Source organism: Callorhinus ursinus, unplaced genomic scaffold, assembly GCF_003265705.2.
Source record: "Callorhinus ursinus isolate GAN/ISIS: 27379988/994484 unplaced genomic scaffold, GSC_fseal_2.0 scaffold13, whole genome shotgun sequence".
Lineage (NCBI taxonomy): Eukaryota > Metazoa > Chordata > Mammalia > Carnivora > Otariidae > Callorhinus > Callorhinus ursinus.
This window is the reverse complement of record NW_027397075.1, coordinates 28,218,035-28,232,181: the sequence shown is the minus strand read 5'-3', so window position 1 is coordinate 28,232,181 and position 14,147 is coordinate 28,218,035. Positions and strand designations below refer to the sequence as shown.

Genomic DNA, 14,147 nt, shown 5'->3' with positions numbered 1-14,147 from the left:
CCTAGCCAACCCCCTTCCTGGAAGGGCGCTAGGAGGGGATGACCGCCCCAGGCTCCTGCAGCCTTGGCACCCGCGGGAGCAGAAGGGAAGGAGGACACCGCCACCCGCAGCCTCCCGGAGCGCGTTGCAGCCGGGACGCCGAGCAACCCTGCGGCGTGCAGCGCGGACGGCGGCGGACGTGAGCCAGACCCGGTCCCGGGAGCAGGAAAGGAACCATGGCCCCAGGCTGCCCGCGCCTCTGGGTCCTGGTGGTCCTGGGCTCCAGCTGCGCAGGCTGGGGGAGCTGGGGGGCCGAAGCGGCGCGGCTAAGGCAGTTCTACGTGGCTGCTCAGGGCATCAGCTGGAACTACCGCCCTGAGCCCACCAGTCTGAGGTGAGGCAGGTCTGGTGTCCCGGTGGGCTTCTCTAGGGAAGAGAAACTATTTCTTTTTAGGAAGCTTTCCTTTTGCAATTCCATGGCTTTAAAAAAAAAAAAAAAAAAAGAACTTATCGCTCATTTTTAAACAAAATTGCTATTTTTGTTTCTAATAATAGAGTGTTAGATATTCCGTTTGACGCTGTTTGAAGAATTTGTTAATATAGTTTTGTTAGTGTGATTGATTGTTGGTTTAAAAATTGGTTGATTCAAAAGCACCAGGCACTAAGCCCCTCATTAGCCCTTCCTGCAAAGTCCCATTCCAGAGTTTTAGTAGCCTAGGATTTTTATAGAACTTCTGTACATATTATTTATTCTGTCCTCCACATAACTTCATCTTCTAAAATTAAAGCAGTACACATCGTCCTTTGTTTAAGCAGATTGTTCAATACCAATTGCCAAATTGCCATAATTTTGTTGTAGTCTTACAAATGACTTTCAAACCATCATCAGTCCATAAACATGCAACATTTTTGTTCTTTTACCTTTTCTTCCACTTCATGTGACTCTTCATTTTTTTCACATTTTTAGTCCCTGGGATATAGTCTACTCTGGCTAGTTTGGAAGGGTCACTATGTAACTAAAAGGTGGCTTAAATAATAAAACTTTATTTTGAACTACAAATTATTTTTCCTAATGGAAAGGCTAAAAATAAGACTTCCCAGAAATTAAACAAATTATATGACCTACTCACTATTTCCAGTTAGTTATATTTTTATATTTTTTATTAGTAAACCTCTCAATGTGACTCAGTTTTTTTTAACTTAACATCGCAGCTTAAATGATTGTGAAAGACAAGTTCCTCTTTTATGATTACAAAACCAAAGCAATCTCCCAAGAAATAATGTAATTATTTTAAGAGTCAGGTAGTGTATAACATTAAACCCCTTAAAGAATTGCTTTGTAACTGGGTTATTTTGGAGTGCATTATATACTGTCTTGGTCTTGTAACAATAAGAAATCTTTTTTAAAAAGTTTTTAAAATATTTTACTTATTTATTTGAGATAGAGAGAGAGGGAGAGAGAACACAAGCAAGGGGAGCAGCAGAAGGAGAGGGAGAAGCAGACCCCGCTGAGCAGGGAGCTGATGCGAGACTTGATCCCAGGACCCTGGGATCATGACCTGAGCTGAAGGCAGACACTTAACTGACTGAGACACCCAGGTGCCCGCAAGAAATCCTTTTTTAAAAAAATCATTTTAAATATTGTCTTTTCGAGTTGATGATCTAGATCACATCCACACCTTTAGGGAACTGCCAAAACCCCAAAGAAAATCATAGGCTTTCCAACATTAATTTCTCTTGCTCATGGGCAGACATTAACATGCTTGCTCTTTGCTGAGATACTCTGTGCTTATGCTTGCGAGTTTGTCCTTTCTTCTGTAGTTAACTCTGAAAAATAACAAGCAGAATACTGGAAGCAGAACCACAGAGGGCAAAAGCCTGACTCACATGGGGGGGAGTCCAAAGGGAACCATGTCTGCTGATCTGATCCCTCCATCCTGTGGTTGAGTTTCTAGAATTCTGGTAAGAGTCATGCCTCTAGTGTCAATTATTGAGCCAAAAACATACAATGACAACCGAGACCAACCGTCAATATTTTTGAATCTCAAATCATGTCATTTTCCTCTGGTACTTTCTTGTGAAAAATCTAACCTGTATATCTGGCTGCTCAAGCTAAGAACTTGTACTAAGTGTCTTGCACCTACAGCTGAATGATACTTACTGTAAGGAGATCAACATACAGCACTGCATTCTTTGCCAAAATGTATTTTAGCACAAAGCAAAGATCTTTCCTCTTACTTCATCTAATATTAGCAGGAAAATGCCTTTTAGAGGTGGAATATATCTATTATTCTTGTCTGAAGTCTGAAGTAAATGTTTTTGGAAACTTCCCTAAAGAAACTTGTTCAGTCACTTACAGGTATATGGTAATAGATATTGAAAATAAAAACATATATTTTTCCCCCTCTAGAGTTCGAGGGTCCCACTCTCCCTGCCTCCCTTTCTGTGAATTCTTTACCATGAATACAATGGTTTCACCTCTTTGAGTCTTGGTTCTGCCATTTATCCATTGTTTCTCCTCTGGACAAGTGACTTAGATTTTCCAAGACTTGCCTTTTTCATTTGGTTTGTTTGTTTTCAGTACAAATGCCCAGGGCTTTAACTCCATTAGTCATCTCCAACTTCTCAACCTGAAATAGGGTCCAGCAAATCAATGGTTCTTTATAATGTTCCCCAGTAATTTAAATCTGTATATGATTCATCAGTTAAAAAAATAGCCCATGTATTTATTCATAAAAAATTTGGTTATGTTTTTAGTCATTTAAAATCTAAGCATAAAGTTTGGGTTCACACAATGATCTTGGGTTCTTTTTTAGAAAACGGATTCTAAGTAACAGGATTAGATAAGGCAGACTAAATTTGGGAAAGAACAGTTACCACAACAGAATATTCTTGAAGAGATCAATAATTATTTTATTTACCCCAAGTATTATTCATATTTATAAAACCTTGCATTTCTGAAATACAATTAAAGTACTTTTATCCCTACTACATATCTGAGGACATGAGAAATCCATTTGTTTTGTGATGTGAGATGTAGATGTCATATATGAGTTTCAAATTAATTTCTGTATTTGATTTCTAGTTCGAATCCTTCCTTTAAGAAAATTGTCTACAGAGAGTATGAACCATATTTTCAGAAAGAAAAACCACGATCCAAAATTTCAGGTAAGCCTGAAGTACACTATTTAATTTTAAAGATAAATCTCTATGATAATTTGATATTCTTGGATATCTAAAATATCTATTTGGTGACATTTTTTAGAAATGTGTGCTTTTGTTGTTTTTAACCAGTACGGGCTGCATAATTTGTGGGGCCCAGTGAAAAATGAAAATGTGGGGCCTGGGATTCATATTTTTGAGAATTTCAAAACGGTGTCAGCAAAGCATTAAGCCAGAGGGCCCTTCTTGCCCATGAGGGGATATGCTCATGAAGTCAGCTATTTTTAACACCGATCCAAAAGCTCAACAAAACTTTTGAGTTTGAATTTTATTCATTCATTGAACAAACTACTGTTGAGCACCTGCTATGGGCTGGGTATTGAAGAAGACACTATGGATGCCACAGTGCAGAACACACATCCTGCCTTCCTGGAGCTTATGGTTTAGTTTATTGAGTGCAGATGAACCCTAGCAAATGATCTGTTGCTTCCATCCAGGTCCCTAGACTCATTCAAAGGAACCATATATGGCTGGTTCTTTGGCATCTGTTTTTTCCATCTCTTCTCCTGTTTTATTTAGTGTGTGGTATACAACAGCTGTCATTTTCAAAGAAAAATCTTTTTCCTCATCTTTTTTTAAAGATTTTATTTGTTTATTTGAGAGAGAGAGCATAAGGGGGGGATGGGGAGGGTGAGGGAGAGGAGCAGAGGAAGAGGGAGAAGCAGACTCCCTGCTGAGCTCAAAGCCACCTGAAGCCTGATATGGGGCTTGATGTGGGGCTTGATCCCAGGACTCTGAGATCATGACTGAGCTCAAGTCAGATGCTTAACAGACTGAGTCACCCAGGTTCCCATTTCCTCATCTCTTCTTTAATCAAAGAAAGTAGTTTGAATGGGTTTGGGGGTTCTTAAATATGGTACCATATTTCACAGGAATGATAGAGGCCATTAAGAAAGAACTTCTTCCCTTGGGTCCCCTGGTCAATAATTCACTCATCCTTCCATACTAACCAAGTGAAGACCAGTCAGCTTTCCCACACTCATCCTTCTACCTCTCTGTGCAAATTGTTTTGTCCTGCCTCCACTGATCTCCCTTTATCTTCAGTCTTCCTTTGGCTAGAGCCTTCCCTTCAGTCAAAACTGAACAACAATAAAACAAAACACTACTGTGTTCAGGTCAAACCTTATCTAGAAGAAAATCTCCCCTTGACTCTGCCGTTTCCTTCAGTGCCGTTTCTATATGAGTCGTCCACTCCATTCTCTGTTAACATTGTTTCCTCCCTAATCCTCTGTAATATAAGTCCACTAAAATGACTCTCAGAAAAGGGCACCCATGACTCTGAGATGCCAGAACCAATGGTTTCTTTCCAGTTCTTTTCCTACTTGACATTGCGAGGACATTTAGTGATCTCCCTCTTGAAACTCCCTTTACTGCTTTCCCCAGTGCCACTTCCCTTGGTAATGGATGTGAAGGAGGAAAATGGGAGCAGGAGGAACTTATAGACAATTCTTTCCTGAAACTTGGCTCCACATGCGAGGAGACACAGGGTAGTTCTGGAAGGGAATGAGGGGCTTAAGTATATTTTGGACTTTTACAAACAAGAATACAGTAACTTAAAATATCCAGTAGAAAAGGGGAGGGTAATAACATCTGAGGGAGAATAATGGCTGGAGCCAGACTCAGAAGAATTAGGAAGTGATGCGATTCAAAGCTTGGGCTGAATTGGCTTGAGGTAGAAGAGATACTACCTTCACAGAGGCTGGCAAGGCAACAGACCATAACATTACTCCTAAAATTGCGTTTGTAGTTGTGTACAGAAGGTTGATCTCCTGTCCTCTGTCACAGAGTCTCTTCGTTTTCATAGCTCTGGCTCCAAGCTTAGTATATACAACAGACACTTAAGAAATATTTAATTAAATTAAACTGTAGGTGGGTAAAGGGAAAATGAGCTGGGAAATATATTCACTGGGCCTGGGAAAAAAAGAGGAATTGGACAGGTGTTTAGAGCCTTACCTGTGTGATTTTTGCCAAGTTAACTGAATTTGAATGTCTGGACCCTGTAGGCCACTGTGCTGAGTACCATAAGTGTTAGAAAGGCCAGGGCCAAGCTGGAGACTATCTTCTGAGCAGGAAGGAGTCACTGATAGTTTTTGGAGAGGAGAGTACTGTGATCAAAATCCTTTGAGATGGGGCGCCTGGGTGGCTCAGTCGGTTAAGCGGCTGCCTTCGGCTCAGGTCATGATCCCAGGGCCCTGGGATCGTCCTGCTGAGCAGCGAGCCTGCTTCTCCCTTTCCCTCTGCTACTTACCCTGCTTGCGCTCTTTCTCTATCAAATAAATTAATAAAATCTTTTTTAAAAAATCCTTTGAGATGATTAGCTTTGTAGAAATTTCCTGATTCAACCTCATTAATAAGAAGTAGACCTTGATCATTAATTTATGTTTAAGCCCTGTGCACTTAAAACATCATCTTTCTGTTGACCCTTGTGTATTTCATAACACATTTGTTTTATGTGAACTCTGAGGCATTTTAACACCATTTTTAGGCAGCTTCTTCCTGAATTCTTGAAGTTACTTAACTATAAATCCCTGAAAGGCAAAGGTAGTGTTTTATTCATCTTTGTATCCCTGTAGTAGCTGATACAGTGAGGCAAATCTGAGGTAAAGCCTATGAAGCTCCGAGTTTAAACACTGCCATTGACTATGTGACCTGCCCCATTCCCAGCCTGGTCCTAGGTCATTGGCACCTTTCCCCTATTTCCTGCTCTGCCCATCTGGCAGGTGTCATTCTAGCTGAACCCTGAACGAATGAGTCATGTGACACTTCTGCCACATAAGCCCAGAAGTCACTGTAATTGTGGGTGGGGGCGAGGCTGTAGAACTGGGGATCTGAAGGTGTCCATCCAGTGAGGTTTGCAGACATGCGGACAGGTGGAGGTGCTGGGCTCATTTTCAGGAATCCTGCCTGGGGCTTTAAAATGGCTAGTGTTGACTCTGAATTTTTTCAAGGAAGGTTATGAAATGTTTGCTCCTGAAGGGGTTTTAAACTAGCTGCAACAATGGGCTTCCCTGTTTTCTGTAATTTATTATTCACCTGAACACAGGGGATTTGATTAGCTGACTTCATGTTGTCCTTTTCAACTCCAAAACTGCATGAAATTGGGTACAAGCTGTGCTACCTTCCTGGGGCCACAAGATAGGTGACTCCTTCCCCCACTTCAGTGGCTGGGTTCCAGGCCATCTGGCTGACAGAGGAGCTAACCAGCAGCTCAGGCAACATTCAGGCATGTGTTTGCCCACATGCGGGAAGTATTTGGTTTGCATTTATGAAAACATCCCTTTGTTTTGCCTTAATTCCGAAGAAACAGAAAGGGAGGCAAATAAATACTCCAGACCATTCATTGCAGCAAGAGGTCTTATTAGGTTAAATAACTTAGGAGACTTATCCTGGGCACTGGGCATTTGTAGCCATGTGATGCTAACAAACAAATCATCCGAGCAAGGCAACCATGGCAACAAAATGCAGTGCACACTGTGACAACATAGTCAGCACTCTTTTGGGCTCCTGGGCATTCCCAGTAGGTGGGAATAGCCAGTGGGGGCTTCCATCAGGAGCTAGGACTGAGGGTAGCAGCCAGAAGAGAGAGGTCAGCTAGTGGAGGCAGATGTGGTCAGGAGTCAAAAACGGTGTAGACATTGGAACTATTTCAGGAAAGGAGGTGGTTCTGAACCTGCTCTGTGCAAGGTGGTAGAGAAAGCTTTGGTTCAAGAGTCCAGAGACCTGAGTTCTAACCCCAGCAGCGCCACCCAATGATTGACTGACCTTGAGCAAGCCATCCTCCCTGCCCCCACATCCCAGGCTTTGTAAGTATCTCTAAAATGAGGATTGAACAATGTGACCTCCACAGTCCTGTGTAAAGCTAACACACAAGCAAACAAAAAGCTTCAGGCACAAGATCAGCATAAACTCTAGTACTGGGAATTCAGTGAAAGCAATAAGAAAACTGCAGGTAGAAAGACAGAAGTAGGGGAAGGGAGCTTCTGACTCAGAGATCCTGTTTTCCCATTGCCAATAGGTAACAAATTGCCGCAAACAGTAGCTTAGAACAACACAAATTTATTATCTTATAGTTCTTGAGGTCAGAAGTCCAAAATAAGTTTCACTGGGTTAAAATCAAAGCGACAGAGCTCTCCCCCTCTGGGGGAGAATTGTCTCCTTGCCTTTTCCAGTTACTAGAAGCAGCCTGCATTTGTGAGTTCATGGCCCTTTCCTCCCTCTTCAAATCCAGCAGGGTTGCGTCTTCCAATTCTGAATTCAGCTTCTCCTGCATCCCCTTTATAAGGACCCTTGATTACATTGGGCCCTCCTGGATAATAATTAGGAAACTTTCCCATTTCAAAATCCTTACCTTAGTCACACCTGCAGAGCCCCTTTGGCCATCCCAGGGAGCATATTCACAGGTCCCAGGAGATAAGATTTGGACATCTCTGGGGGGCCATTATTCTGCCTACCATATCTACCAAACAAGACCCTCCTGCAGTGTCCTCATTTCAGAGAATGGTACCCTTGTGCACCCAGCCCTCCACCCTGCCGCCCAGCCAGAACATCACCAGCCAGCCATGGCAACTTGGTCTCCCTCACCCTCCACCTGTATCCCATCCATCAAGTCCTGACAGTTTGATCTCCTAATAGCTCCCTAGTATGTTCTCATCACCTCCACAACTATCACCTTACACTAAGTCACCAACATCACCTCCCTGGAGCTTTCTATCTGTTCTCTCAGTATCCACTCTGAGTTCTCCCCAGCTCATCCTCCACCAATGCACCCAGAGATTTAAAACCCAAAATCTGGTCCATGTCTCACCCCTGCTAAAAACTCTTTATTGGCTTCCAAGTACACTCAGAGGCAAAACTCTAAAAGATGTAGAAGGCTCTACATGACGGGGCCTCTGATCATGCCTTCAGCCTCACTGTGGCCATCTGTCAGTTCTCTGAATAGGCCAAGTTTTCTGGTGCCACGGGCCCTTTGCACATGCTCATCCCACTCCCTGAAATGCCCCTGCCCATGCCTTTGCCTCTTGCCTTTGGACTTCAGTTAAAGCATTGCTTCCTCAAGGAAGTATTTCCCAACCCTGATCCCCTCCCTGCCTCCAAGATTAGACAAGATCCCTCTGTCAAATGCTTTTCAGAGTATCCATGCTTTTCTTTCATAATACTTTCCACAGTTTGTAATTAAATGTTTGTGTGATTATTTGTTAAAATCTGTCTCTCCTACTTTTTTTGTAAGCTCTGTGAAGGCATCTATTTTACTGACCATTACAGTTCTGTAAGTGGAGGCCTTATAAACATGATTATCACCCCTGCAAACAAATACTGGTTGAATTCCATGACTGCTCTACCTTTCTTCTCAAGCTCCTGTGATTCCTGCTGGGTGGAAGCCAACCCCACAGAGTTTACAGATGGCAGGGAAGTGACAACAGTCAACTTTTGTCACTTGTCTGAAATAGGACTTCTGGTGACAGGTTCTCAAGCTTTAAAAGACATCAGAATCGCTCAGGAGCACATGTTAAAAGTGTGCTCCCAAACTCCAACTCCAGAGGCTCGATTTGTTGGGGCTGAGATAGGAATCTGCCTTTTAGTTAGACCCCATGTGATTCTCATGCAGAGAATCCAAGGACTACATTTTGGGAAATTCTCATTTATGATTCTTCCAAAGTCCAATTCTAATATCACCTCCTCCCCTAACTCCTCAGACAGAACTGGTCCTTCATCCTCTCTACTCCTACAGTACTTTGCCCACATCTCAGCGGTAGCTCCTACCATATGTTTATCCCCAAATTAGCTTGAGAACTCTTTGAGCACAGGGACAGTGTCTTATTTACCCATGTGGCCCCAGCACTCAGCATGCCTGTCATGTAGTACATAAAACCTCACTCTTGATATCTGCACCTATAACCTGTCATCCCACTGTGTCCCACACTGAAGGAAGTGATAACATTGTTTACCCAGTTGCTCAGGTAAAAAAAACCTCAGGATCATTCTTGACTTCCCTCACTCACATGCCACATCAGCAAATCCAGCTGGCTCTACCTTCGAAATGTCCAGAATCCAACCTCTTCTCGCCACTTCCCTGCCATGCATGCTGGCTTATCTGTACCATCTGCTCTTGTTTCCACTCCCGTCACTACACAGACTGTTCTCTACACAGCAGCAAGGATATACTTTTTTTTTTCAGAATGCACTTTTAAAACCATGTCTGTCTGCTGCACAAAGCCCCAGTGATTTCCCATTTCATTCAGAAGATAATCCAAAGTCCTTACCAAGACCCATAAAGCCTCACATGATCCGCCCCCTCCCTCATCTCCTCTCTCTCTGCCTGCACTGTTTTTCTTACTGTTCTTTGGACGCATCAAGCTCACTCCTGCCTCAGGGACTCTGTGCTTGCCTTAGGACCAGAGTACTCTGTGATTTTCTCCTTCACCTCTTTGGGGTCTCTGAGATCTCCCACCACAGGGAGATCTAACGGGGCCAGTCACCTTCCCTCAAATCACCCTGCGTTAACTGAAAATGAACACCTTTCTTTTCTTGACCAAAGACAGTAATCTCCAAAAATGACAGGGGTCAGAATGGGGTAGACATGGTCAGAACTATTCCTTCTCTCTCTTGACTTGCCTGGGGCCCAAGCCAAGCATTTCTACCTTCCTGTTCTGACCGGACTGCCTGCCATGTAGAGACAATGTGCTGGCAAAACCTTCTAGATTGAAGACAAGCAAGCCAGCCTCAGGACCAGGAAGAATGACAGCCATCACTCATGGGGTTCTCTGCATGTCTCCATGCTTAGCAGCTCTGTCTTTGGTAGTCCTGAACACAGATATATTATAAATCCTTGTTTCCATAGGACTTCTTGGGCCTACTTTATATGCTGAAGTTGGAGACATGGTGAAAGTTCACTTTAAGAATAAGGCAGACAAGCCTGTAAGCATCCATCCTCAAGGAATTAAATACAGTAAATTCTCAGAAGGTAAGAGTAATTTAATGTCCCCAGTATCAGACATTTAAAACCATATTTTTAACCATATGTTAGAGAAATCTCCTTTCCTTCAACTGGTAATTATGAAAGTTGTTGCCTTTGTAAGTTTCAGGGAGAAAAATGAACAAATTCTGGAGTCATCTAGACCTCAGGTTTTCACTAGGTTCTTGCTCTTTAACAGTTGGTTGGGCAAATTACCTAATCTTTCTGAATTCCAATTTATTCATCTGTAAAATGAGAACATACACATTGCAAAGTGGTTTAAAGCAAGGGGTCCACAAACTTCTCTGTGAGAAGCCAGATAGTAAGTATGATTGGCTTTGGGATCTCTGTTGTAACTAGTCAACTCTACCTTTTAGTACAAACACCATCACAGACAATGTGTAAGTGAATGAGTATGGCTGTGTTCCAGTAAAACTTTATTTACAAAAACAGACAGCTGGCTGGATGTAGCCCATGAACTGTAGTTTGAAATAGTGACATAAGACTAACCTGACACATAAAGCTCACTTAATAAGTGGTATTTGGTGGTGGTGGTAGTAGAAGTGTTATTAAAATTTTGGACAAAGTGAAATGGTTAAGAACATAAGCTTTGAAGGCAGACTTAGGTTCAAATTCCAGCTGCATCACCTCTGGTTCTGTGAACTTAACATCTCTGAGCTTCAGTCTTTTCATCTATAAAATGTGAACAGTTATACTCACCCCGTAAGATTGCTTTGAGGATTAAAATGAGACCATTTAGGTAGTGTATAAAATATGATTCCCAGAACGTGGTAAGCCCTCAATAAATCACAACGAAGATGATGACAACAACGGCAAAGTTCACGAAGATGAAGGTGACAAAAGTGACCACATCAGCCACGTGGGAGTAAGTACCTGTTGTTGACCTTGTTCTGATTATTTGCATTATGCTGATGTTCAGACCACAACAAGAATAGTGGAGTTCTCTCAGGAGCTGATATAAGGAAATTGTATCCATATTGTAATAGATTTTAGTATAATAACAGTTTTAAATAACTTCAGACCTTTCATGACTCACAGATCTTTTTCCCATATGTTCCAGCCCTCATACCTTTGAAGGGGGCAATTGTGGTTTACAGTTCAGGTTCTGGAAGTAGACTGCTTGGTGCAAATCCTGGCTTACACTTACTAGCTGTGTGACTTTTGAAAAGTTACCTCACCTCTCTGTGCCTCATCTCTCTCATCTGTAAAATGAGAATAAGAATCATACCTGCTTCATATGAGTTTGTTGTCATGAAATCTTTGGATAATGCCTAGCATATAATAAACTCTTGATAGATATTAGACATGATGGTGAAGTTGATTCTTCAATCAAAATGTGTTCCAGTTATGTTTAAAATTTTTAAGTGTATTCAGATAATTTCATATTTATCTGATAATTTATGGATTACATAGTGACTTTTACATTTATTATTTTTTGTGTAAATTAGCAGTCAAATTCATTCCAACTAAGGTATATATGACTGATAATAGTTAATGAACTACCCTTTCCAGGAGTATTTGCATTAGCACTTTAATCTTTGGCTTGAGGAAAAACAATGAAGCATTAACTGAAATTTCAGGCACCTTAAAGGGCCAATTTGGCAAGACTCTGAGTGAGGTAGCATGCGTAGGCGTCTCTCCTACGTCCCTAAAATCATACAGTGGCATAGCAAACAACCATTTAACCTACTTATGAGGCTTCCGGGCAACTACATCAAGAATTCAGCAATGTAATGCCAGAGGGAAGAAACCCCAAAATGTCACATCCAGGTTCCATTTCAAATGTGGGAGGAGGTAAGGTTCGTGGACTTTGTATTCCAGCTGGGCCTGTTTGCACGGGGAATGAACCTTGCAACATTACCCCCCTTCCTTTACTCTTTATTTGTTCCTGCACTCCCCCACAGCCAATCATCTATGAGAAACTGTTTAAGATGCTCCCACCACTTCCACTAGTCACCTAAATCTGAAAACGGTAAATCCAGATTGGTGGGAAGTGAAATTTTATTTTGGAAATGAGATGCAAACCCTATCTATTTAAGATAGAGTGCCCTATGGTAAAAGACAAGTCTTCTGTTCATTTTAGTGTGTCCTCTGTGTTAAAATAAGGCGTCTTCTACTTGCCTGACACTCACCCTGGCCCACAGCCGTCCTCTATGGTTTGAACTATTTGGGGCAGTGTGGAAATCAATTAACCACATACTGAGCCAGCTACATGAGAATCCAGATTCCTTTTTTGCAGAGGTAGGTATTTGAGAGATGGATGGTGGGAGATTGAGACAATATACTAGGCCTAAGGCAGGACTCAGTCCTTGCCCCTATGGCTGCTTGATCTAACCAGTCGATGATCCAACCTTGACAGCAATCCTACTTCTCTGGGAATTAATCCTTGAGCCCCACCAAGGATTTGGAGACCTACTGTCATCAGCTAGAAGGAAAAGATAGCCATGGAAAGAATGCCGGCTTTAGAGCCGGAACGACCTGGCTTTAAGTTTGGGCAATTTGGGGCAATTTTCTTTACCACTAACCCTTAGTTTTACATCTGTGATATGGGCATAGCAATTCCTCCCATCGAAGGCTATTACAGGGATAAGTCATAATATATGTAAAGTTCTTGGCACATAGTTGGTACACAACAATGTTAGTTGCTGTTGGTGTGGTTATTTCATGGTTCTTCATGGTGCAGGTGTTAAATTTTGTTTTCAGTAGCTTAGATTGAAGGAAGTCCTTGGCCTTGATAGTGCTCATCATTTTATTTGTACTTGAATGAAATAAAACTCTCTCATAGAATTTAGATGTCGAAATGAAATAAAATTGCACAGAAAACCTCAGTTATCCAGAGCACAGAGGAATGAGTCATTTTGAATCATTACATTTTCCAGATAGTTTGGGGTTTACTTCTTTAAGTGTCTGCGATATTTTTTAATCACTTCAGATATATGTTATATTTCCCCAGACTCTTTAAAACGGGGGATGAGAAGTAAAACTCTAATCTCTTCCTAAGCCATTACTTCTAATCCATGAGATTGTACAAATGTTAGAATTATATGCAGTCTAAGTAAATGACTTGAAACGAAGGTCTACATTATTGTCTATGGTATTGTCTATGGGTAAAGCCCTGAGCTTTCATTCATTTTTTTTTTTTTAATATCTATTTTGGTTGCCCGGAAGCCTTGTTGCTTTTTTAAATTCTTGACTATGCTTTAGTTAGTTGATGGTTGGAAATCTGAGTTCTGGCCAGGAAAGATGCTATCTCAGTGTAGAAGTCTCATGCTGGCCTTTCATCCATAAATTGGCAGCACCTGACATAAATGCCAGGTTGTAGCTTGGTGTTGCCAAACCACTCCTGCCTGCTCCCCTCTCTCCAGGCATGCCTGGGAGAAACCACACTAGTACACAGGGTGAGAATGAGTAACGCATTTGACAGGTTGGACAAATCACAATTTGTAAAAATACAAGAACATTTCCTTTAGGCATGTATTTGATAGGAATACATTTTTAAACCAGGAAATAAAATATCTGCAGCTATACCTAATCACTTAAACACTTTCTATCACTAAGTGTTTCAATTTGAGGCTAAAATTTCAGAAAGTATAGCTTGCATGCACTGAACTGTTTGTAATGATGCACCTTTGAGCAAATTTTGTTCTTCGGTAAGTTTTCTGTAGCTGTTTTGGTCAATTAACTTTAAAAGTTTGTTTCAGAGTGAGTCTTAATATTATTCATTTATTTGCTTTATATCATCACTTAAATGTGTGAGTTGCATTATGAATGTTTTATCACAAAATTAGTTTTATAATATTCAGCTGCCTGCTAGTATGCCAACTCTGAATAGAAATGATGGATAGATAGATAGATGATAGATAAAATGCATTTTCCATCAAAGATTGTTTTTTGCATCTGGTGTTGCCAAATTCTCCATAGGAAAACTTAGTCTTTTGGGTTTTTCCAAAGCATTCCAATGCTTGACATAATG

General features: G+C 41.5%; 1 protein-coding gene across 1 annotated transcript in view; it reads left to right on the top strand.

The window, feature by feature from the left end:
- Nucleotides 1-60: 60 nt before the first annotated feature.
- Nucleotides 61-14,147, top strand: part of F5 (coagulation factor V) — a 70,741-nt gene continuing 56,654 nt past the window's right edge. Inside the window, 3 exon segments of the mRNA XM_025877791.2 lie at nt 61-373; nt 3,065-3,147; nt 10,040-10,162. Of these exon segments, the coding sequence (XP_025733576.1) occupies nt 216-373; nt 3,065-3,147; nt 10,040-10,162 (364 nt within the window). The 5' untranslated portion in view covers nt 61-215.